At 39.8% G+C, this 24,971-nt stretch overlaps 1 protein-coding gene across 1 annotated transcript in view; it reads right to left on the reverse strand.

Moving 5' to 3' along the window:
* PPP1R17 (protein phosphatase 1 regulatory subunit 17) overlaps nucleotides 1-7,263 on the reverse strand; it is a 34,678-nt gene extending 27,415 nt beyond the window's left edge. The window contains exons 1-2 of the mRNA XM_053466981.1: nucleotides 7,170-7,263; nucleotides 4,951-5,038 (exon numbers count right to left, since the gene is read on the reverse strand). Coding sequence (XP_053322956.1) covers nucleotides 4,951-5,020 — 70 coding nt within the window. The 5' untranslated portion in view covers nucleotides 5,021-5,038; nucleotides 7,170-7,263. The remainder of the gene's footprint in view (nucleotides 1-4,950; nucleotides 5,039-7,169) is intronic.
* Between the last annotated feature and the right edge of the window lie 17,708 nt (nucleotides 7,264-24,971).

Raw genomic sequence — 24,971 nt, forward strand, 5'->3', positions numbered from 1 at the left:
TTAATTTGAATTAATCAAAATCAATTTGTATGGAATATTTAAAATCTAATTAAGTTACATACAAACTTGCAATGAAAATGTTCTTTTTTTTTTAAATTATAATATCTGATACTATATCTTTGTTTAAAAAAAAACAATTTTCTGCAAAATGTTTCCCCCCCATCTAACTTTGAAAGATAATGGTTTATATATGAAGAATGGCCTCAGATTGGTCAAATAAGAGTGATTTGCCCGAGGAACGATATTCTATACAGGCCAGATACATTAAAGGTGTTGCCCTGTGCTAACAGAGATCCCTAAACCAATTTTTTTTAAAAACACGGTGGATCTCAACCCAAAAAGTAAAAATTTACCCAAAAAGTAAAAAAAATGTATATATATATATATATATATATATATATATATATATATAATCCCACCATATCTATCCTTTTAATTTTTAAAATCCTTTTCCTATATGCAACACCCCCAGTTTAAAAAAATTACAGTAGGTCGACTTCTTTTTTGAACCGGGGAAGAATTAACTAACCTAATTAACACTACTTGATCTACTAAAATGGAGTTTTTAATACAGTAGCCCATTTCTATGCATAAAAAAAATCAAAATGGCAAAGCATGAGTAAAAACCAGATAAAAAAGTTCCCGCCAAATTTGATGATAGTATGGCCTCCTTAAAAGTGTCAAACTGTCGCTAAGTCCCTCTTAATTGATGGAGGGCTCTATATATCTTTTAGTAATACATGAAAGTCTATGTAGGGGCGTACCTAGAGCATTTGGCAACTGGGGCGGATCCTGTATATGGCACCCCCACACACTTTAAAACTGCATAGCTTCTATCGTTAGGCAAACATTGACGGTGGTACAGTATAACTGTTATCATTATATAATGAGGCAAACATTGACGGCGGTATAAGATAACTGTTATCATTATATACTGAGGCACGCACCGACGGTGGTACAGCATAACACCTATCACCATATACTGAGGCAAACATTGACGGTGGTATAGGATAACTGTTGTTATTATATACTGAGGCACGCACTGATGGTGGTACAGCATAACACCTATCACCATATACTGAGGCAGACATTGACGGTGGTACAGCGTAATCCCTATCACTATACATTGAGCCAGACATTGACAATAATGCAGCATAACCCCTATCACTATATACTAAGCCAAACATTGATGTGGTGTAGGCCTACCACTTCAGTGTCTGGCTTAGTATATAGTAGGGATGCACCGAAATGAAAATTCTGGACCGCAACTGAAAATTCAGCATTCACTTGGCCGAAACCGAAAACATCCCCCTCTCACCTTTAAAAACAAAACAAAACAAAACAAAAAAAACACACACACATACTTTTACTGAAAGTAACACACCAAAATTGGACAAAAAAATCAATAACAATATTAACCCCTTGGCTGCTAAGCCATTTCACACCCTGGTGCTAAGCTAGTTTTCGGCATTTTGGTGCATCTCACGTTTAAACGTGTTTCAAGTAAATTTCTTGGGAATAAACTATACAAACCATATATTGTTTTTTTCAGCACATCCAGCAGATTCCAAATATACCATTTTTATATGTGTATGTCTCATTAGGTTTGCAAAATACAACCAAAAATGGGAAAAAAGTGTAATTTTTCACTTCCAACTCAATAAAAACTAGTTTGTAATGTTATTTTTCTAAACTCTAATATCAAAACCTGTGTTGCTAAATATTTGTAGTAGGTAACCGGTCTAAAATAAACAGACATTGAGAACAGTAGACTGTGTTTTTCTAATATTTTATTGCTAAAAGTTAAATTTATTAGACTATCACAAAATTCATCTTTAAATTTAATGCATGGCTGCATCAATTAAACAGCTCTAGCTGCCCGGGATGTTAAAATATGCCAACTAAACTATATATTTTTAGAAACTACACCCCCAGCCGCAGCAAATGAGGTCTTATTTGTATTTGTATCACAAATCTGACGTGCACAACAAATAAGTAAATATCACACAAATAAAAATAAAAAATAAATAAAATTAAAAGCGACAAGTTCATTTATGTCTTCCGCACTCCAGGTTTGTCCTAGAAACACATGAAGCCCCTCATTTGATGCGCCAAGGGGTGTAGTTTCTGAAAATATATACTTTATGTACCATAATTTAACTTCCCAGCTGTCTAGAGCTGTCTAAATGCAGGCATCGCCCCTAAATGTTTTAAGACAATTTTTTAACAAGATTCTCCAATCTGCCGTATCTGAAGTTAAGGTGGTCTAGACATCTGGGAAGTTAAATTGGGGTACATAAAGTACACATTTCAAGAAACTACACCCCTTGGAGCTTCAAATGAGGGGTTACATGTATTTCTAGGACAAAAGTTAAGTTCACAGATAATGATGGAATATGTCGCTTTGGCTAGAAAATATGTTTTTTCTAACCATAGCGACATGTTCATTTGTGTCTTGCGCACTCCAGGTTTGTCCTAGAAACACATGCAGCCCCTCATTTGATGCGCCGAGGGGTGTAGTTTTTGAAAATATGTACTTTTTGTGCCATAATTTAACTTCTTACGTGAGCAGTAATGCCACGTCAAGGCTTCAACCCATACACACGCTTTTCATATCTCCATTCACTCGCAGAAGCACACACCATACTTTCCATACATTCACTCGCAGAAGCACACACACCATTCTTTCCCCTTACAATCCCAAAGAGATGATCGTAAAGGGAGAAAAAAATCATTTTTACGGCAAAAATAAGTTTTGCAGTAAAAATGCAAGGGGCTCCAGGGATGACATGGTTAACTTACGTACTACAGGCTATACGGCTGATTTTTGCAGTTCATCTGGATTTCAAAAATTGCCTTACTCTACCATTGGCTAAATTTAACCCCATGATCAAAGGGATCATGGGGTTAAAATTTAGTATCGGCCATTTTTAAAAAGGGAATGTGACTTTTTATAGCTGTATGATCACTGTGGTAACATTGGCTACCACAGTGATCATTTACCTAGAATACTTAAACTTTTTTTTTTTTTTAAAGTTAAACCAGTTTATGTTTAGATAATTTAATTTGGGGGTCTCTAGGCAATTTTGATCTTTATTTATCTGCCTTTAGAGACCCCCAAATCATTTTTTTTACTTTTTTTGTACATTTTTATTTTTTTAACATAATATTTTTTATTCTTTTTTTACAGGCATTATACCGTTGGAAAGGTGAGGCGATTACCTTTCCAATGGTATATGTTGGGGGTCTGTAGCTGCTCAGATGCCTGAGATACAGGCATCTAAGCAGCATGCCCCCATACCGTGAAAACTGACAATTGTTCTCAATAAAGTTGCGCGGTGACGTCATCGCGTCATTACGCGCGACGTCACCGGCCGGATCGGGTGGTCCCAGCGATGCCCTTCAAAATGACGGGCAGATCGCCGCTAGAAAATATGTTTTTTCTAACCATAGCGACATGTTCATTCGTGAACATGGGTGATGATGGGGGTCCACAGACCCCCATCAAGGTAGGAGAGTGCTAGCGACGGCATGGTGCCGTCGTTTGCACCTGACTGGGACTGCTAGCGACGGCACCATGCCGTCGTTAGCAGTCAAGGGGTTAATATACATATATATGATTGTTAACAGCAATCACAATCCTATCATGCCTAGGTTATAGCATTGCACCACCGACAATGTCTGGCTCAGTATATAGTGATAGAAGTCATACTGTACCACCCATCAGTGCCTGACTCATTATAAAGTGATGGGAGTTATGCTGTACCACCATCAATGTCTGGCTCAGTATATATTGATGGGAGTTATGTTGTACCATCTTCTGGGACTGGCTATATTTAATGATAGGAGCTACCGTCTGTGTTTAGCTCACTATTCAATGAGAAAGAGTTATACTTTACCACTTTCAGTGACTGGATAGCTATATAGTAATAGGAGTCATGCTGTGCTACCCTTTGTCTGGATCGATATATAATGATAGAAGTCATGCTGTATCACACTCAGTGTCAGGATTACTATATAATGATAGGAGTCATGCTCTACCAACATTTAATACCATATTTACAGGCTGTGCTGAGCTGGCACAGCATCCATAGTGTAAATAGGCCAGTTGGGGAGATCACTTTATACAGAGGAACCTTGACGTGGCGGTGGGCTTAATAATGCCTCGGCCAATTCATATAACCAAAACCTCTCATTTATATTATGTTTATATATTTGTTGCCAACTTTATTAGGGTGAGCAGCACATACAGTTTTTGTTTTTTGTTTACACTGTATTTGCAGCATGCTCACACCTATTTGGTAGGCTTCATTTACACGTGTATTATTTGAGCCTGGAACTAGCTTAGCGCACGAACATTTTACTTTTTCCATATTGCTTGCCTTAGCAAGAGCTGCCTAAGAGTGTGCACATCTGCATAGTCTATTGTCAATAAGAACACCCAAATCCTTTTTCATAAAGGAACACACAACCATTTAGAGTATAATTAGCATTTTTGTTTTTCTTACCCGTGTGCACTTAAAAAGCATCTGCCAATTAACTGCCCAGTCTCCCCTTTTGACTAAATCCTTTGCAGGGAAATTACATCCTGCTCAGAGTTTATTACCTTACATAATTTTGTGCCATCTTAAAAAATTGAGACATTAGTTCCAGTACATTCCTTTAGGTCATTACGTTACATATTCTGCTTAATTATAATGGATTTACTTACTGAATACAAGATTCCTTTAAGAAACTATCTATTATTAAAGATATTTGAACTCACAGGCCATTCTGAATTGTACTTTTGATTAATGTGAGGCCATCCCCATCTGGCATCATGCTTTTTACCAGAAGGCAAAAGATATCATGTTTCCTCAGGGTGAACCATTATCTTATGTGCTTTAGCTGAGGATGACTCACGTTTCTACTAATGAATGATAACGCATTATCACCAGTAATTATATTTACCTAAAAGCTGTTCTCCCTTATCCAATCTGTCTTCTGTGATGTCAAGTGGCGACACATGTTCTGTTGACATGATTAAATTTTTCTTCTCCTGAAATTTAGAAATAAACCACAGTAATGAATTTGAAGGTGTTGTTACTATTTAACATATTTTTGAAAACTAATGTATTAATGTAATCTAATAATTATATTTGTGTTACTATTTCAAAAATCAATCGCTGATGCACAGATTGAAAAGTGGCTTTATCACCATAGCAAGGAATGCAAAGTCCCTGGTAATTGGAGCTTTCCATTAATCGCTGTGGCAATAACACCACTTTTAAGAATTACTTTTTTTCTATATATCTGTGTATTTTATACACTAATGCATGGGCAAGTAAGCTTGACATTTTCACTAAAACTTCTTTTTCAAGCTCCTTATTGTCTCTGGCACCTTTTTTTTTTTTTTTACCATAAATGTAAATAGAACCAACAGCTTTCCCAGTTTGCATTTTATGGAGAAAACAGACAGACTTCTACTTCACTCATTGAGGTCAGCTTATGACTCAGAATTCAAATTTAGATATAACAATACATAAGGAGCTGAAAAGAAGAGACCTTACTGGTCTAATTACAAAACTGTCGTGATATTTTTGCCTACCTACAGGATATAACTTATTAAAACATACCTCCCTTCTGAGTAACTTTTCATTATCATGTGACAATGATTAACGTTTCAACATTTAAATTATTTTGTTTAGCATATTTTTTTAAAAGTAGGATCAATAACAAGCATTTGATTTATACCTTACAAAATATATTATTGTGAAAGCAGTAGATTATCATGCAGATGTCATTCTGGCTAGTGTATATAACTTGGTCAATAACCATTAATAATTCATGTTCACAGCGCTTACCAACATGTGAACCTTGAGGAATCACTGAAATAAATCAGTGATGTAATATGTTAATATTGGCAAGCCAGAGACATTTTTAACTACTACAGAACTTTTAGTAAAGATTATGTTTAATTGCATGTGATGGAAATAAATTCATATTGGTGTAGGTGTTATACAATCTAAATAGCACATTGTTGGGCTTATAGTGAGAAGAATAAATTGTTAATGGCATAGTCTATCATTTAAGACCCTACACATATACTTGAGAATATGGGGTAATTACTAACCACTCACTTCAGACTTCTCCTTTATATATTTTTTGATCCAGATATGATTCAGAATAACGTGTAATATGTTTTATCATAGGTCATGGTTACATACATTAGGAGCTGCTCTAGTTTGTATCATGCAAATGCAAATAATATTTTTTAATCTGCCTGCTGAAATGATTGTTATAATTATGGATTTTCTTTCCAGCTCCTGGACACAACTGTTCCATGCATTATTCATTTTCAAACGGCACTATTGCTGGGTGAACAAACTTACTGTTCCCTATTTCTGTGAAATATACTTTGTCTTGCACAAAATGCTCAACCTTTATTATTAGGGCGTCATCTGTTATTTGTTTATCTCTTTTAGTTACTAAGAAAGGCTTTTTTAAGTGATACAATGGAAAGTCCACCCAGTGGAAGTGATCTAATCTCTGGAGAAAGATCAGGGAAGGGCTACTAAAATGGTTTGCAGGACATAAAAGACAGACTGCAGGATCTCAAAATGTATAGTTTGGAAGAGAGAAGAGAAAGATTGAATATAAATATAAAAAACTGAATTTTTATGGAAGAACCATTTGGGTTATTTGGCCTGCCCATTATAGATAGAAGCATTTACATACATAAAGGGATTCAACAAGGTACAAGGAAAGTATATTTCAAAAGAGGAGATACATTGGGACAAGAGGTCACATGCAACAACTACAGTGTCAGAAGCTTAGATGTAATTTTTCCTTCACAGAGAGGTGGTAGAAAGTGTGGTATCTTTCCAAAAGTAGTAGTAGCAGTTAATACAATGAGGGGATTGAAACATGCATGAGATAGGCATAAGGCTATCCTGAACATAAGACAGGACCAGAGATCGAATATAAAATATGTATAGTACTGGATGTCTACAAAATATATATATATTTTTTTTTTATCTGGTGATCATATTATAAAAAACTTTAACACACTGAATAGCTAAATTGTGGAACAAAATACTAAAATAGTCATGTCTGTTATTCATATTATAGTGCAGAAGCAAATAAAATAATTCAGAAATACATTTTCTCCAAACGTTAATCTTACTTACTAATATAAAAGCCTGGTCCAGAGCAGCTTTCAGTTTTACTCCACTGCAATTCTTTCCTCTAATGGCACCTTCTGGTCTTCACTTCTATTTAAGAGGAAGCGGCAGATGTTACCATGGCAATATTATATCCAAAGACAGGCGCCTTTCTTTGAATGAAGTAGCAGTGTTAATGTCCACGTGATGCCTATTGATTTTCTTCTAATGCAATACCCCTAAAATGTAAGCACATTAATACATGCTTAAAATGTCCATTATTGAATGACAATAAACAAACATGGTGTACTTTCATAATTAATTACATAACTGTAAAATGGAACAGCCTATGACTGGAAACTTAATTATGACCAAGCAAAGACTAAGCTGAGAACCATTAAGCGAAATACGGAATATACAGAATACGGACAGCTGGATGTTTTTATATTGTGGAGTACCAGAATAAAACAGCTGCTTTTCACTGTACCACCTGAATAGGTATTTGAATGGTAATGCAGGCAGATACTCAGAGAGAATGAGGCCTCTGTTGAATGAACATGAAAGAGAATCTTGTGCATAATAAAATGCATTACAAAAAATTGCAGTATAATCTCAGTAATAGCAGAATGAAGAAGCAAATGAATGACTAATTAAAGAGTTACCCGTGTCATTACGCAAGCCAATAAATATTCCACCAATTATTTGGTTACACAAAATTATTAAGGTGCTTGCCAGGGGCGGGCTGGGCAGGGGGGCAATTGCCCCCCAGGCCGCCCGAAATCTAATCTAAAAGGCCGCTGGGTGCTGATGCCGCCGGCCGGCGCTACTTTAATACTTAAAAAAAAAAAATGGAATATGGCAAGCCGGATCGGCTATTAAATGAAAAAAAAAGTATTAAAGCAGCGCCTGCCGGCGGCATCAGCACCCAGCGGCCGTATGCAATGGCCGCCAAGTGATGGGAGCAGCGTGAGGGGTGAAAAGTGAGTGCGAGGGGGTGGAGCTTTCACCCCTCACGCTGCTCCCATCACTATGCGGCCATCAGACTGCTGGAAAACTAATCTAAACGGCCGATGCGTGCTGATGCCGCCGGCCGGAGCTACTTTAATACTTTTTTTGTTCATTTAATTGCCGATCCGGCTTGCCATACAAATTTTTTTTCTTAAAGTATTAAAGTAGCTCCGGCCGGCGGCATCAGCACCCAGCGGCCGTTTCGATCAGTTTTCCAGCAATCTGATGGCCGCATAGTGATGGGAGCAGCGTGAGGGGTGAAAGCTCCACCCCTCGCACTCAGACTGCTGGAGCACCGGATGTCGTGTCAGTGACATCCTGTATACATAGAAAACAGTCTGTTGCTACCAGGGGATGGAGGTCTAGACGAAACCCCTCAAAAGTGGAAGTAGAAGGTTAGTAAGCCAATTTATTGTTGTACAAGCTATATATTTTTATTGTATTCGTTAAAAACTAAAAAATAGGTGTGTGTGTGTGTCCCCAGTGTCACTTCTGTCCCCAATCAGCCCCCCCATGTCATTGCTGTCTCCATTCAGCTCCCCAGTGTCGCCTCTGTCCCCAATCAGCCCCTCCCAGTGTCACCTCTATCCCCTTTCGACCCCCCATGTCATTGCTGTCCCCATTCAGCTCCCCAGTGTCATCTCTGTCTCCAATCAGCTCCTCCTAGTGTCACCTCTGTCCCCTTTCGACCCCCCATGTCATTGCTGTCCCCATTCAGCTCCCCAGTGTCATCTCTGCCTCCCTTCAGCCCCCGTGTCATTGCTGTCCCCATTCAGCTCTTCAGTGTCAGCTCTGTCCCCAATCAGCCCACTTTATGGTATGATCCTGGTAGGGTACTCATATTAGCCTTTACAATTTTCCTGCTGCTGTGTACTATACTTCCCATAATCCTCAGCCAGTATCATGGGGGGCATTTAACTGGCTGAGCATCAGGGGGACATTAGGTTTTGCTTTTTTTTTTTTTTACCATCCTTTGTTGCTATTAAATTTACTTATGTTGAACCACATTTGAATCATATTTGTATTTTTATAATGAATATGCATTCAGGAAAAGATGGCCATGTATGGTGGGCTGATTCGTGGCACAACGGGCCACTTCACTTGACTTGCCCCCCAAGCCTTAGGCTGCCAGCCCTCCCCTGGTGGTTGCAGACGAGGAGTGGCAAAAAAAAGTGGCGAGACAGGCTAAAACATGAGGACTGCTCAAGAAAGTGACACTAGAAGAGGCAGGAAAACAATAGAGGTTGAACTAGAGATGACGAAGATGTCTTGGAAAAAAAGGGAGAGAAAGCCATCTGTTGATGGCATATATAAGCAAGGTCAAATACACAGTTATATATTTGGATTACAACTAGGGGGTTAGATTCTACCCTGTCTATAATACCACTAAAATCTATCTCTGCTAAGGATATAAAATCAAATGTGGAATGATTATGAATTTAATATATATCAAGTCAGATACGTGCCAGTGCCCAGCAAGGGAAAGGGCCAGAATTGGTATTGGTCGGCTATATATGCTAAAAATTGAACCATCTTGCCTGTGCTGATCCCCTAGCGAGTAACAGAGAAAGCAAGCACTTCTCCAATTTCTGACCGTTGCCCGTAGGATAACAAGGATAAAGTAGACGCCTATCCTTTTGGTTGCCCGCCCACCCTGGAGAGTTGAGTCAATTCTCCCGTGAGCCACCTTATCCCCATCACAAGGGTGTGCATTATTGAGTGTACTTGTTGATCTCTTTAAATCAATCTAATTTAAATCGTCACCAGTTTTTTTATAAATCTCCCTTTTGTTCGGTTGTGTATAAAAGACCTACTTCTGTCCTTAATTAAGGTTTGTATGTTCACGTGGTCCATTTAACAGTCCCAAGTGACTCCCATCCCCAGAGAGGAGATATCCCCATGTAGCCTGCTAACTGAGAAACCCAGCAGTAGCGTACCTAAGGGCATCTGTGCAGCCCCATTGCTGCTAGGCCAGCCCCCAGACCAGTGAAAACTGCAGGAAAGGGAAGGGCTTGTGGGAGGCCGTATGGGTGAATGAGTGAGAAATGGGACACGCAGACTGTTAAGTTGGCAGAGCACAGGCAGGCTGTTTATGGGGGCTAGAGGTGGTGCATGCAGGCTGTTTATGGGGGCAGATGTGGCATAGGCAGGCTGTTTAGGGGACAGAGAGGTGGCACGGGCAGGCTGTTTATGGGGGCAGAGGTGGCACAGGCTGGCTGTTAAAGGGGCAGAGGTGGCACAGACAAGCTGCTAAAGGGGCAGAGGTGGCACAGGCAGGCTTTTTCAGGGGCAGAGGGCTACCACGTCAATGTCTGGCTTAGTATATATGGTGCACTACCGTCAATGTCTAGCTCATCGTATAGTGATGGGGGTTATGCTGTACCATATCTGTTCAGTAAATGTTATTTATTTAAACGTATTTAATGTATTTATAAGGTAAAAATTTTTTTCAGATTTCCAGTTTTTTCCAGTTGACATACAGTTTACAAATTTGTATTTGCCAACATTAATTTGTTTGTGGATATCTTTGCACTATAAGGCTAGGTTTCCACTTGGTTTTTTTTTGCTAAAAACGCCCATAAAAACGCCAATAGCGCCACCTGGCGTTTTTTTAGTGAAAAAACGCAGCAGCCAGATGTTAGCTGTTCTTTAATAGGAAATCGCAAAATGCCATTTCCACTTGGCGTTTTTCTGTTTGGCGTTTTTTCAGTCCTCTTTGGCGTTTTTCTGCTTTTTTGGGCTCTGGCAGTTTTTCAAAATCGCAGCATGTTGACACTCTGGTGTTTTTTGCAAGGAAATCTTGGCGTTTTTCTCCAATAGAAGTCTATGGGAGAGAAAAAACGCCATGAAAAAGCCATGTGGGTTTATTGCCTTGGCGTTTTTTATGGCGTTTTTTCCACAGTTACAATGCAGAGGATGGACCCAGTATCTGTGTGTCCTACGAGAAATAGGCTGAAAACAAACAGTTTCACACAAAACAAAGTCCTGGACTGGTTCATATTGAATTTTACACCATTTGGAACAAACATGCCATTACAAACAAACATACCCGACGCATCAACTGGATCCTGCGTGCCAAAAGCAACAGCAAACAATTTGCACCATCATTTGGGGCCAATCTTCCCAGAGGAGCAGACATTCGAAATAAAGCATGCCTTACAAACCACAGAAAAGAGACAAAAGGGTCTACCAAGTAAATGACATCAGGAGAGGGCAGATACTTGCCATTTATCCTAATCCCTTTTAGCTGGGTGAAACTTCTAACTTGTAAAAGCTGGAAAAACTGCCTAAGGTCAAAAAAAGCAATTTCCACAGAAAGGCTAAAACGCCAGAAAAAACGCCAAAATGCAGGAAAATGCAGTGGCAGTTTTCTTGGCGTTTTTCATTAACAAAAAAACGCAGGACAAAAACCTAAGTGGAAACCTAGCCTTAGGCTAGGTTTCCACTTGGGTTTTTGTCCTGCGTTTTTTTCTTGATGAAAAACGCCAGGAAAAACGCCAAGAAAACTGCCACTGCATTTTCCTGCATTTTGGCGTTTTTTCTGGAGTTTTTTCTGGCATTTTAGCCTTCCTGTGGAAATTGCTTTTTTTGACCTTAGGCAGTTTTTCCAGCCTTTACACGTTGGAATTGTCACCCAGCTAAAAGGGATTCGGATAAATGGCAAGTATCTGCCCCCTCCTGATGTCATTTCCTTGGTAGAGTTCTACTTAAATGCCCCAGCGGACCCTTTTGTCTCTTTTCTGTGGTTTGTAAGGCATGCTTTATTCCGAATGTCTGCTCCTCTAGGAAGATTGGCCCCAAATGATGGTGCAAATTGTTTGCTGTTGCTTTTGGCACGCAGGATCCAGTTAATGTGTCGGGTATGTTTGTTTGTAATGGCATGTTTGTTCCAAATGGTGTAAAATTCAATATGAACTTTGTTTTGTGTGAAACTGTTTGTTTCCAGCCATTTCTCGTAGGACACACAGATACTGGGTCCTGCCCCTGTTTTGTAACTGTGGAAAAAAACGCCATAAAAAACGCCAAGGCAAAAAACCCACATGGCTTTTTCATGGCGTTTTTCTCTCCCATAGACTTCTATTGGAGAAAAACGACAAGATTTCCTTGCAAAAAACGCCAGAGTGTCAACATTTTTGAAAAACTGCCACAGAGCCCAAAAAAGCAGAAAAACGCCAGAGAGGACTGAAAAACGCCAAACAAAAAAAACGCCAAGTGGATATGGCATTGTGCGATTTCCTATTGAAGAACAGCTAACATCTGGCTGCAGCGTTTTTTCACAAAAAAAACGCCATGTGGCTGAATTGGCGTTTTTATGGGCGTTTTTAGCAAAAAAAAAAACAAGTGGAAACCTAGCCTAAAGGTTGTGTGTGGGGACCACATACAGGATCCGCCCCGGGTGCCACCAAAAACAAGCACCAAACTTCTTTTAACCCCTTCAGTCCCCTACGGACGTACCGTTACTTCCAAAAAACGCATCGCAAGAATCCCCTATGAATATAACGGTACATCCTGCTCTTCTTGCAGCGGCAGGGACACATCCTTGCCGCTACATGGGAGATCAGGATGTCAAACAGCCTGCACTCCCCCAGCCTGCACTCGACCCCTGACAGCAGAAGCCAGCATCTCTGGCTTTTTGCTGCCCGATCTCCAGTAACAGCTTCCGTAACGAACGCCTGAAAACATTTTTAAACGCCAGTCGCTTGATCGGGCATTCCCTTCCAGGTCGCGTCACTGCTGACGTCACCCGGAAGGTCATCGCTCTGATGAGGCACAGAGATTGTGATCTGTATGCAAGTCTATGGGGACTTGCATAGAAATCACAGTGCGATCGGTGCAGGGGATCACAAAACGAAGAAAAAAAAAATGGTTAGTGATTTAAAAAAAAAAATGAATCACTAAAATAATACAATAAATAATAATATAAAAAAATAAAGTGAGCTAAGTGATGTCATTGTGACATCACTGGCATTAATAAAATGTTCAAGAGGTCCCTAAGAGGACCTCTAAACATTTTAAAAAAATATATATATAAAAAATACAAAAAAAATAAAAAAAGAAAAAAAGAAAAAAAAAACTTACATCCCATTGCCCTAACACAACATCTAAACAGTATAACCCTTCTGCCCGCGTTCACAACCCCCAAGCCCGTTAAGCCATAAGCATAAAAATTCTATGAATAATGTACACCTTATAGTGTTGGGAAAGTATGGAAAATCTATATAAATTAGGTATTTCTGAAATCAGGACACCTGAATTGATAAACTTGGGGAGGATTTTCCATCACTTTACCTAATTTTGTGAGGATTCAGAGGCAAAATTTATAAAAAAAATTTGGTGTTTTTTTCTAATTTTTGCTAGTTTTTACTACATTTATTATCCTAAAGATACCATAGTTAGATATAGTTGGATATGTCTCCTTGAAAAAACAATATATAGTTTACATGGTACACTATTCACAGGACAAGAGAATAATCGCTGAACCGACATAACACAAAAATGGCAAAATTGCTCCGGGACTTGAGGTACCAAAAACCCCTGGGACTGAAGGGGTTAACTGGATTAATTAGCAGTAATTATTTCAGCCAAACACATCCTTAATTGATTAAAATAATGTTAGCTGGTACAATTGTATATAGTATATATTTTTTTGAAAACTTACTCAGTGCCTTTTCATTTAATGCAAATAGCAGGCTGCTTAAAAAGCAATGGGCATCTAAACAGAAAGGTGCTGTTAAACTACACGCTGATAACTAGGGCAGCAAGCCTTGATATGACTCTTCAATGAGCATTCCTGGAAAACACAATGATGTTATATCAATATATGTCTCAATGCTATTGGTCCACTGGGGGCATTTCTCAACCCAAAGCAGACATGAAGACGCCTTTGGAAAATCCTCTTGCACAATTTTCAGCAGGTGATGTCATTTATTTGAATAACCTATATCATTGTGCAAATCTTGACTATGCTAGCATATTATATTTACATAGAAATGTTTACAAGTTTGGAAACATCTTCTACATAATAAATATGTAATAGTTTCTAAAGGTATCAAGTATAAATGGAATTTGTAAATTTACATGTTGGTAAAAATGAAAATCAGGTATTACCGTACTATTCTATTTCACGATGGCTAACCACATATAAATGTTCTAGTTAGGATTACTGTTATATTTACCTATACAAGAACTGGGGGCAAGATTCTAAAACACCATTTTTTTTGTTTTAACTTTATTTAACATCCTCCGTGTTAAATAAAGTTAAAGAAATGTTATTTAACATGGAGGATGTTAAATAAAGTTAAAAAAACAAACAAACAAAAAACCCCCCGATGTTTTAATTTAAGTCCCAGGCAGGTGCCCCTGTTGCCATGGCACCCTGTGCGGCCGCACAGGTCGCACACCCCTAAAGCCGGCCCTGAGCCTATGTGCCTGTGATTTGTATTTCTCCTTTATGTGAGTTTGCCGTGGCCCTTTCTTGTAGCAGATGGTCTCATATTTGGTCTTATTATCCCTGCCTCACCATCTAGGCCTTCCTACACCGCCTGAACCACCGAATCCGAACCCATTTATGCATCAAGCACAAATGGCTTCCTTCTTGTTCATCTAAGTGAACTTCTGCCAATATACCAGTTGGCCACATAAACACAAAGCTTAATTTGCATTGTATGGTTACCCTGTAAGCTCACTTCTGATATATCACTCTTGATTTTAGGGGGGGTTTTGACAGTTACCTGTGGTGAGAAAAACACTGAGAAATGATACAGCCCTTTCTTCATAGGCAACGTATAAAGTAAAACATAACATTTATTAAATATGATAAGCATACAACCTTATTACAGAGCAGACACATTCAAAACCTGTATCACTCTTTACACTGTGCTTGTAGTATGTTGGTTGCTTAGGCACTCATTTTAAGTATTTATCTGTTCTGAGTTCCCAAAAATAGAGAAAATAAGTGAACTACAAGGAAATGCTGGCCTTTGAAGTAAGGGTGCAAATACCCCCTGGGCCAGTCAAAATTCTTCAAACAGGGCAGGTATAACTCATAGAGGCAGTTTTCAGTATTAGGTAACATAACAGCTTTGTGGGTGAATAAGTGTATTGGACTGTGGTGTAAAAATGTGTTAGAAACCACTGGTGTGTCTGAGTGATTTTTTGGTTGTTTCTGGTTACAAGGGAAAATCCTGAAAAGCTACTTCATGCCTGAAACTTTGAGAGAACTGATTGAGGTGATTGTCAAGGAGATTAAGTTCATTGTACCTACAGGGAACGGGAGACATGGAACAGGAGACAAAGAACTTTTTCTTGCACTTCAAAGCTGACTCCTGTCCCTATTTTTTAATTATTTATTTAATGAATTTTCATCAAGCCATTTATAAATATAAGAATTACACCAATCACTCCGTATATATATATACACATTTTTTTCTTTCAATATACTATCAAGTAAAGCAAGCTAAGAAATTTCTGGTCTCTATGAAATCTTGAGAGCATTCACACCAGGGGACCAAGATTATACACATTTCTCAAAGGTCCATCTGTCATACTCGAGATTAGATATGTTCTTAGGCACAGGGCAGGATTAACGTAGGAGCTGATGGAGCTGCAGCTCCAGGCCCCTACCTGAAAATAGGCCCAGTCAGGGCCGGATTGACAGGGCCGATGTGGGCCGTGGGCTGGCAGACCAACATTCAAAGCTGCCACTGGTCGCGAAGTTCAAAGCAGCTGTCGAGCGGCTGTAAAACAGCCTCTGCTGGCCGCTTTAACTTCATTAGGCGGCCAGTGGATGCAGTCTTACAGCCGCACAATGGCTGCTTTGAACTTTGTTGCTGGGTTGCCGGTTTGAAGATGTGACGTTAGAGGGAGTGGGACTCACACTGGAGTTCCTCTTGACAAGCAGGAAAAAAGAAAAAAACTAAATATAAGTATTACCAAAAAAATAGTTAGGGGACCCATATTCAAGGGATGGGGGTGGCTGGGTTTTGCCAATAGAAAATCAATATTAACAGGGGGGAGGTGTGGCTGGGGTGAATGAATGTGAATGAGTGTGTGTGTGATAGCATGTAAGTGTGGGGGGGGAGTAGCATGGCATAGGGAGGCTGAAATCACACTCCTATCATGCCCAGGTTCTAACATGTACTGGTTGCCTGGGCATGATATGAGTGTGATTGCTGTTAGCAATTATATAAATTATTATTATTATTATATAATATTGTTGATTTTTTTGGTCCAATTTTGGTGTGTTAACCACACACTTATTAAAAGTAAGCAACACACCAAAATTGGACGGAAAAATTCAATAACAATATCAATATATATATATATATATATATATATATATATATATATGATTGCTAACATCAATCACACCAGGTGTGGATGAGCATGTCCTGGTGTGTGTGTGTTTGGTGTCGGCGTGGCAGAACCTGTCCTGGTGTGTATTATAAGACGACCCTGATTATAAGACGACCCCCCAAAATCTGAATATTACTTTAGGAAAAAGGAAAAAAGCCTGAATATAAGACGACCCTATAGGAAAAAAGTTTTACTAGTAAATGTTAATTCATGTAAACTATGTAAACTATTTTTTTTTAATAAAAGGTAAGATTGAGAAAAATATTTTTTTGTTTTTATTTCCTTTTATTTTCCAACCTGCCCCCCAGTTATGCACATCTGCCCCCAGGCTTGCCACTCTGCCCCAGAAATGCCTTATACCCCATATATGCCACTGTTCCAAATGATATGCCTTTTAACCCTCTATATGCCACTGTTGCCCGTGATATGCCTTTTGACCCCCTATGTGCCACTCTGCCTCCAGAAATGCCTTATACCCCTATATGCCATTCTGGCATTTAGGGGGTTGAAATGGGGCAGAGTGGCATATAGGGAGGTATAAGCCATTTCAGGAGGCAGAGTGGTGTATAGAGGGTTAAAAGGTATTTCTGGAGGCAGAGTGGCATTAAGGGGTTAAAAGGCATATCATAGAGCACTCTGCCTACAGAAATGCCTTATGCCCCTATTTAACACTCCCCCCTGCTTCTGACTCCCCGGTGTGTTGTCCGGGCAGCGTGTAGACGTCTACGAGATTTGTGTAGGCAACTTCCGCTGCAGCCGGAAGGAGGTGCGGTTAGCAGCGGGGGTTGTCTGCGTCCATTGCGCAGACCTTCCCCGGCGATCAGAGAGAATTCCCCCGTGAGGGGAACTCTGATCCCTGACAGCCGGGGAAGGTCTCCCCTGGTTAATAAGATGTCCCCCCTGGTTTCTGATTTATGCTGGAGATGCAATATAGAAAAGGGAACGTATGATTACATGTGGTGGAAATGTGATACATTCTGGGAGATGGTAGCTTCAGTACTAGATAATTTAGAAATAAGGGGGATTCACAACTCCCCTGAGAGTTTTCTAGAAGAAACTAGAGGCACCCTTATGGGCAGCACTTAAACTACAAATCCAGTATCAACTACAAATGGAGAAGGGTTTATTTCCAGGTAAATATGAATCAACTGCGGAGGAGACTCTAAAACAATGAGTAATCTAGGTTAGATTATTCTAGCATAGTTTTCCTTAGCTATCCTCTTGATCTTCTTTATGCAGTACAGTTTAATTCCCTTGGACAGATGATAATAGTATGGCGACTCCCGAGATATGGTCTTAATGTATCTGTTTTTATATTTTATAGTTTATAAATTATATATTTTATAGTTAGTACATATTACTTTTGTATATGCACATATACTACTTTCTATGTACACTTATATGTGTTTTTTTCTTTGTTTATTTGTCTTTAATAAAAGAAATTAAAAAACAAAAACAAAAAAACCCTCAATGTCAGGGAGTTTTACGATCTACACCTACAACATTGTACTTTTAAGGATATGTTTATTGAGCAAGGTATAACTAAATACAACAATAATAACCCCAAACTAAAAGTCTAAATCGCCATTTAAAGCTCAACCTTCTGTTCAGTGTAATGACATTGCTGCATTGTCATTGTCTCTTAGGCTTGGTAACTAAGCAAATAATCCACATTTAACTCATTATGCTTTAAATATGCATTGTTCAAAGTGTGTAGTTAGCATCACAAGCTAAAGTTGCCTAATTGCTTATATTGTTTGCTGCATTAGCAGGGTCATTCATGTACCATGATTTGTTTTATTATAATTTTATATATATATACATACACATATATACACTCACACACACACACTAATGGAAAAGTGGGATTTAAAGAAATGTGTGTGTGTGTATATATATATATATATATATATATATATATATATATATATATATATAGTATCCTAATCCTTAGTAGGTTTTAATATAATAGTCTGTGCTACTATATTTGAACATTCAATTGATTATTTGACTATTATTTGAGCGCTTTCTCAGTGTCTGCCTAACTTTGGAAACAATATATAGCACTGTTCAAACCCTATTAGACTTTTTTGGGTCTCTATCCATACAAATGTGCACTGCAGACGGAGATTAACCTAAATTCGAGAACATTTAGTCACAATGGCCTAACTAGTTTTATATATTAGTTTTTGGACCAATGCCAGAACAATAGTACTGCAAGTGTTTTTAAAAATGAAAACTGCTTTTAATAAAGTAATAAGTCAAGGTGACCATCCTGATCAAGTATTTTCAACACACTGTTAAGGTTCTTTTTTCTTTGAACTATTTAATACAGTTACAGTCACTAGACTTTAAAGACCTTTGAAATATAATACAAAACATGATATCTGGTTACACCAAACCATATGGCTCCTAAAAGGGATTCATTTTAAAATCAAAAGTCAGTCAATGCATTCTATTCTCCGAAGGATCACTCCAAGATCAGATAATAAATTTGATTTAAATTTCGTATTTTGGATATCTCTATTTCTATTACTCAAATTACTTTTAATAGTGCTCTAGACAATTTATATGAGAAGATGAAATCCAAATTTGAAAGAAACATAACAAATCTTAAAAAAGAAATGTCACAACTGTTACCCTGTTATCTCAGGTATCACAAACTATTATCTCAGGTATCACAAATTAAATTACTTCAGGACAAAGTTGATACATTACAAACCCAGAACATCACATTGGAAAATAACCTAAATAAACGGGTTGGATTGGAAGAACGATCTCCTAGGAGAAACCTGAAAATGAGGAATGTTCCAGAGTCAGTATCTAGTGATGAGCTTGAAGCTTATTTCCTAGAATTATGTAACAACCACAGCATGCAGCTGTTGTATCAGTACTCTAGCAAATGTTTATGCTCCTTCAGATTGTCCAGTGAGGTATCTTAACAGTATTACACACAGACAATAGAAAAAGGAATTGTAATCTTAGGTGGAGACTTAAACTGTATTAGTTGGGTGCCAGCGAAGTCTTTGTGTTCGGGAAAAAAAATCTTCATATTCTCTGAATATTCGTCAGTTCCCATGTTTGTTTCGGGCCAATATTCGTATACACTCTTCTTATTAGTTTTTCTCTTCGTTTTCTGCTGGTTTTCTAGCAGGGGTTAATATGAGGTAAACACTGTAACTGTGTTTAGCAGCAGCTTTGGCGCCAGGTTTTAAAGGCCTGTGATAGCGAATCTGACAACCACTCTGAGCAACTTAGCTTGGGAGGAACAGGGATTTTAGTCCCACTGGCAAAGGGAGAGCAAGGTATACCTCAGAGCAACGTAGCCTGAGGAGACTAATGGATTTGGCTCGAGGAATTAAAAGGCCCGTAAGAGTGACTCTATTGGTTGCCGGCAAGCGGCTCTTCTGGCATCAACCAATACATTGGTAAGTGTAGGCGGGGGGCTGAGTGGCATATCAGGGGAGCAGAGTGGGATATAGGGGGGTATAAGGCATATCTGGGAGGACAGAGTGGCATATAGGGGGTATAAGGCATTTTTGGGGGCAGAGTGGCATATGGGGGTATAAGGCATATCTGGGGCAGAGGGGCATATCAGGGAGGCAGGTTGGCATATAGGGGGCTATAAGACATATCTGGGAGGCAGAGTGGCATATAGGGGATATAGGACATTTCTGGGGGGGCAGAGTGGCAAGCCTGGGGACAGATTTGCATAACTGGAGGGTGTCATGATTAACACATATAATGTAGTGGATGCATAGAAGGGTAACCCAGCAGAAGTGGTTAGTTTCTTTGTTTAAGCATTCAATTAGTTAATCTGAGGTTGATTTAATGTGCATGCCCTCTGTATCTGTTCTGGCTAGAGGTGTCATCTTCCCAAATGACCCCTGTGGTGATTCATGGCCTAACAGATAAGGACCCTGAGTTATAGGAATTCCATTCCTATCTTAAGTGGTGGGGTTTCCATCACCTTTACCCCACCATAACTTATTGGCACATCAAAGATGGGACACGATTCTTGGGGATGGTGTCATATTATCAGTCATGTGGTCAGAGGGGCGTTTGCTTGCAAATGTCTGATTTAGGGACAATGCAGCGACCTCAAAGCAGAACTCCATGATATACTCTGATCGGAACAACATCATAAGAAACCATCTGGACTTAAGGAGTTCCCACAGGCCTACTTATCGGAGAAACTCGTGAGTGAGGGTCCTGTGTTTAAGTCCCATTGTTTTTAAGAACTGTTTGCTGTTTTATTTTTCTTTTGTATGTCTTGTTTTTTGTAATTGTGGCACTGTGTAATCTTTGTCTTTTTGATATTAAAATATTCATAATCCAAGTCTGTCTTTGGGCTCTAGTATTGCTATCCACAAACCCTAAGAGAGGATAACACGTTACCGTATTGTTATTAAGTTCTACGGGATATATATATGTTGGTTGCCCGGGGTGGGTTGATATATATATAGAGATAAAGGTTCTAATTCGGATTTCTCACGAATCCGTTATCAAAATCGTGAGTGGTGGCAGACTACCTGGGGGGATACAGGCAGGATTTGGGGGTTAATTTGGTGTAACTTATGCCTTGATAAGGGGTGAAGTTAGTAAATCCAGAGGCCTGGTGCTATTAACCCCTTCATGCCCACGCCCTCCACACAGTCACAGCTTGGCAAGTAGTCTTGACCGTGACAGGGGGCAGGTAGGCAAATAAAAGGAAATAAAAACAAAAAATGCATTTTTCTTCATCGTAGTTTTTATTAATTATGAAAAACAGAGTTAACGTGAATTAATCTGTACTAGCAAAACTTTTTTCCTATAGGGTAGTCTTATATTCAGGTTTTCGTCTTATAATCGATCAAATAGAGTAAATGAGTATACCCTATCTTTATAGGTTAAAAGAGCTGGACTTATTACCGTACTTGCTCGATTATAAGACGAGGTTTTTTTCAGAGCAAATGCTCTGAAAAATACCCCTCGTCTTATAGTCGAGCTCGTCTTCTAATCAGACCTCAAAAAAATGTCCGCTGGGGCCAGGCTGCTTACCGGTGCTTTGGTCTTCTCTTCTACTAGCAGCAGGAGAACAGGAAGCTAGCAGAGTGTCACATAATTCTGCCTCCCCCCTCCTTCCTCTGGTGGCGGGGCCAGAGAAGTTGCTCGCACAGCTGGGCCCCTGCAGAAGTCTTCGAGTGAGAGATCTGCAGTTCAGGTAAGGGGGTGGGTGAGGGTTTTTGAGCAAGTATGTGTGACATAGGGAGGCTGTACTCACACTCCTATCATCCCCAGGTTCCAGCATGTACTGGCTGCCTTGGCTTGATAGGAGTGTGATTGCTGTTAGCAGTATATATATATATATATATATATATCTCCAGAAATGCATTTTAACCCCCTATATGCCACTCTGCCCCATGATATGCCTTTTAACCCCCTATATGCCAAAGTGGCATATAGGGGGTTAAAAGGCATATCATGGGGCAGAGTGGCATATAGGAGGGTATAAGACATTTCTGGAGGCAGAGTGGCATATAGAGGGTTAAAAGGCACATCATGGGGCAGAGTGGCAAATAGGGGGTATAAGGCATTTCTAGGGGCAGAGTGGCAACCCTGGGGGCAGATGTGCATAACTGGGGGGCAGGTTGGCAAATAAAAGGAAATAAAAAAATATATATTTTTCTCAATGATAGCTTTTATTAAATATGAAAAATTTGTTTACATGAATTCATATTTACTATTAAAACTTTTTCTCCTATAGGGTAGTCTTATATTCAGGCTTTTTGTTTTTTTCCCCTAAATTAATATTTAGATTTTGGGGGGTCGTCTTATAATCAGGGTCATCTTATAATCGAGCAAATACGGTAATTAAGGACAGAATTTTATTAAGGATAATGATAATGGAGAAGTCTCAGATGCAACCTTATGATGCTCATTTAAGGGTGCCATGAGAAGACATTTGATTAAGATGGGATCTGCTCTTAAGAAATCTCAAGATAAACCCTTGGCTTATCTTTCTACTCACTACACTGGAGAATGCTAATAAATTAAATCCCACTAAAACCACTTGCTTAGAGACTAAAATGACTCAAGATGAAACCAAGATAAAACTGGATGCAAGAGCCAATAGAACATTAACATAATGAAAGCAATCAATTAAGCTACTTTTATAATTTAAAACATCTCTTAAATGAGATACAGGGAATTGTTTTAATAGAGAAACATGTATTTCTCCATCACAGATTATTCTAGATCTTTGTATAACCTTTCACAAAGTAATAAATTGCCGACCAAAATCAAGCAATTTTTGGCAAAATTGAACGTCCTCAATTATCCGAAGAGAAATTACAAGCTAAAATTAAAAATATAATTAAACAACTGAAAAGTGGTAAAACTCCTGGCTCGGATAGTTACATTTCAATTTGTATCAACTTCTTAAAACCAGTAATTTTCCCTCTTCTAGGTAGACTATTTAGGGAAGTAAGTGGCAATAAAGCTTTTATGTTGAAAGCAACACTTTTCCTGATTTTAAAGTTAGGGAAAGAACCCCACCTTAATTCTAATTAGTGACCCATCCCCCTGATCATTCCAGACATCAAGATCTTTCTTAGATCTTGGGGCATAGATTAAAACTAGTCATTTAAGATGTTATTCATATGGACCAGGTTGGATTCATGGTGGGAAGATCTTGGTAGAATAACACAATAAAACCTTTGTATATATCTGTATATATCATATATGATGTAATAATTATGTATTTTTATAAATACCGTATTGGCTCGGATATAGGCCGCACCCGAATATAGACCACACCCTAAAAGTTAGGTGCTTTTTTAATGAAAAAAGTTTCTGCCCCCCCCGAGATATGCTGCCACTCTATCCCCCCTCCGAGATATGCTGCCACTCTACCCCCCCACCGAGATATGCTGCCACTCTGTCCCCAAGATGTCCCCCCTCCACCAGACTTACCGGTGCAGACTCCACGGGGTCTTGCGGGGCCGGCGGGGGACATCTACACATAACACTTCCGGTGCCGGCACTTCCGCCGTGGGAAGTACCGGCAAGGAAGATTGTTCGCGCAGACGTTCACCGCCAGCGGCGATGTGAGCATAAACAACCTCCGCTGCCGGCACGTCTGCAAGATGTGCTTTAAAAATCACCCTTGCCGGGACTCCCCCCGTGGGCAGCGGAGGTTGTTTATGCTCGCATCGCCGCTGCCGGTGAACGTCTGCACGATGCGCTTAGGCAATCTCCCGTGCCGGCACTCCCCCCGTGGAAAGTGCTGGCAGGGGAGGCTGTCTGAGCACATCCGAGAGTAGGATACGGGTCCCCTGCACCGCTGCGGGGGATCTGTATCCTAACCCCGCTGCCTGCCCGGCGCCCGGGACTGCATGTCCCGGGGCGTCGGGTGCTAGACCACGAATATAGCCCGCACCCCCACTTTAAAGACTTAAAGTGGGGGGAAAAAAGTGCGGCCTATATTCGAGCCAATACGGTAATTTGGGGGGTTTTATTATTACCTGAGATGACCCTCTTTTCAGAGCAGGGTCATCCAGAGGCTGCCATAATGATCAGATCACTCCTATTGGCCAGTTAAAAACTGCTGCAGATCCTAAACTCACAGCAATTAACCTGGATGCACCTTTGACTTTCAGGTCAGTGCTGTTATGTTTTTTAATTATTATTATTATTATTTAACTCGTTCAATGCTGCTGCTCCATAGGAGCACAGTATTGACTGATATCTGGTCCCCACAAGCTTGTGGGGACAAATATTAACCCCTTGCAATGCTGCGATGGTGTCATAGGGCATTAAAGGGGTTAACACTGCACCCAGCAGGGGTGGGTAGGGGCTGGTCTCCAGATTCACGTGGAGACCGAAGAAACCTTTCTCCCTGTCCCTGAAGCTTCCTTTGACAGCTAGGAAACAATCAGGGATTGCAGGAATGAGTCTCTTTGATCACTCCTGTAGGGCTATGTGGGGGCTGGTTTTTTTTGCTGTTGCTGGTCTGCGTGGGCAGCATCAGTAGAAGAGCCCCGTACAAAACTGGTATTAACCCCTAAAATGCCGCAATCACGGCATTGAAGGGGTTGTCGCTGCATTGTCCCTCTCATGGAGCAATCAGGCAGCAGGGGAATGTTGTGATAAGTGTGGGGACCCAGTCAACAAACATCCCCCTTCCCTGAAGCTGCCTATGGAAGCTGAAAACATGATCGCTGGTTTGCGTTTTGAGCCTACAGATTCGCTCCGTGGGAGTTATCAAAGGCTCGGGGGCGGGCTCGAGGTAGCTGTGCTGGTCTGCCCAGGTGTCTGAAAACAGCAGCAGTGCCCCTGCGATCACCACGACTGTGGTGACGTGGGGGCATTTTTTTTTGATGATGTACCAGATACGCCACAGAACCACTAAGCACACTTGGGCATTGCGTGCCTAGTAAATCACCAGATGCGAAGGGGTAAAAATACTAGCGTTTCAAATACCCA

The sequence above is a fragment of the Spea bombifrons genome, chromosome 5, assembly GCF_027358695.1.
Source record: "Spea bombifrons isolate aSpeBom1 chromosome 5, aSpeBom1.2.pri, whole genome shotgun sequence".
NCBI lineage: Eukaryota > Metazoa > Chordata > Amphibia > Anura > Pelobatidae > Spea > Spea bombifrons.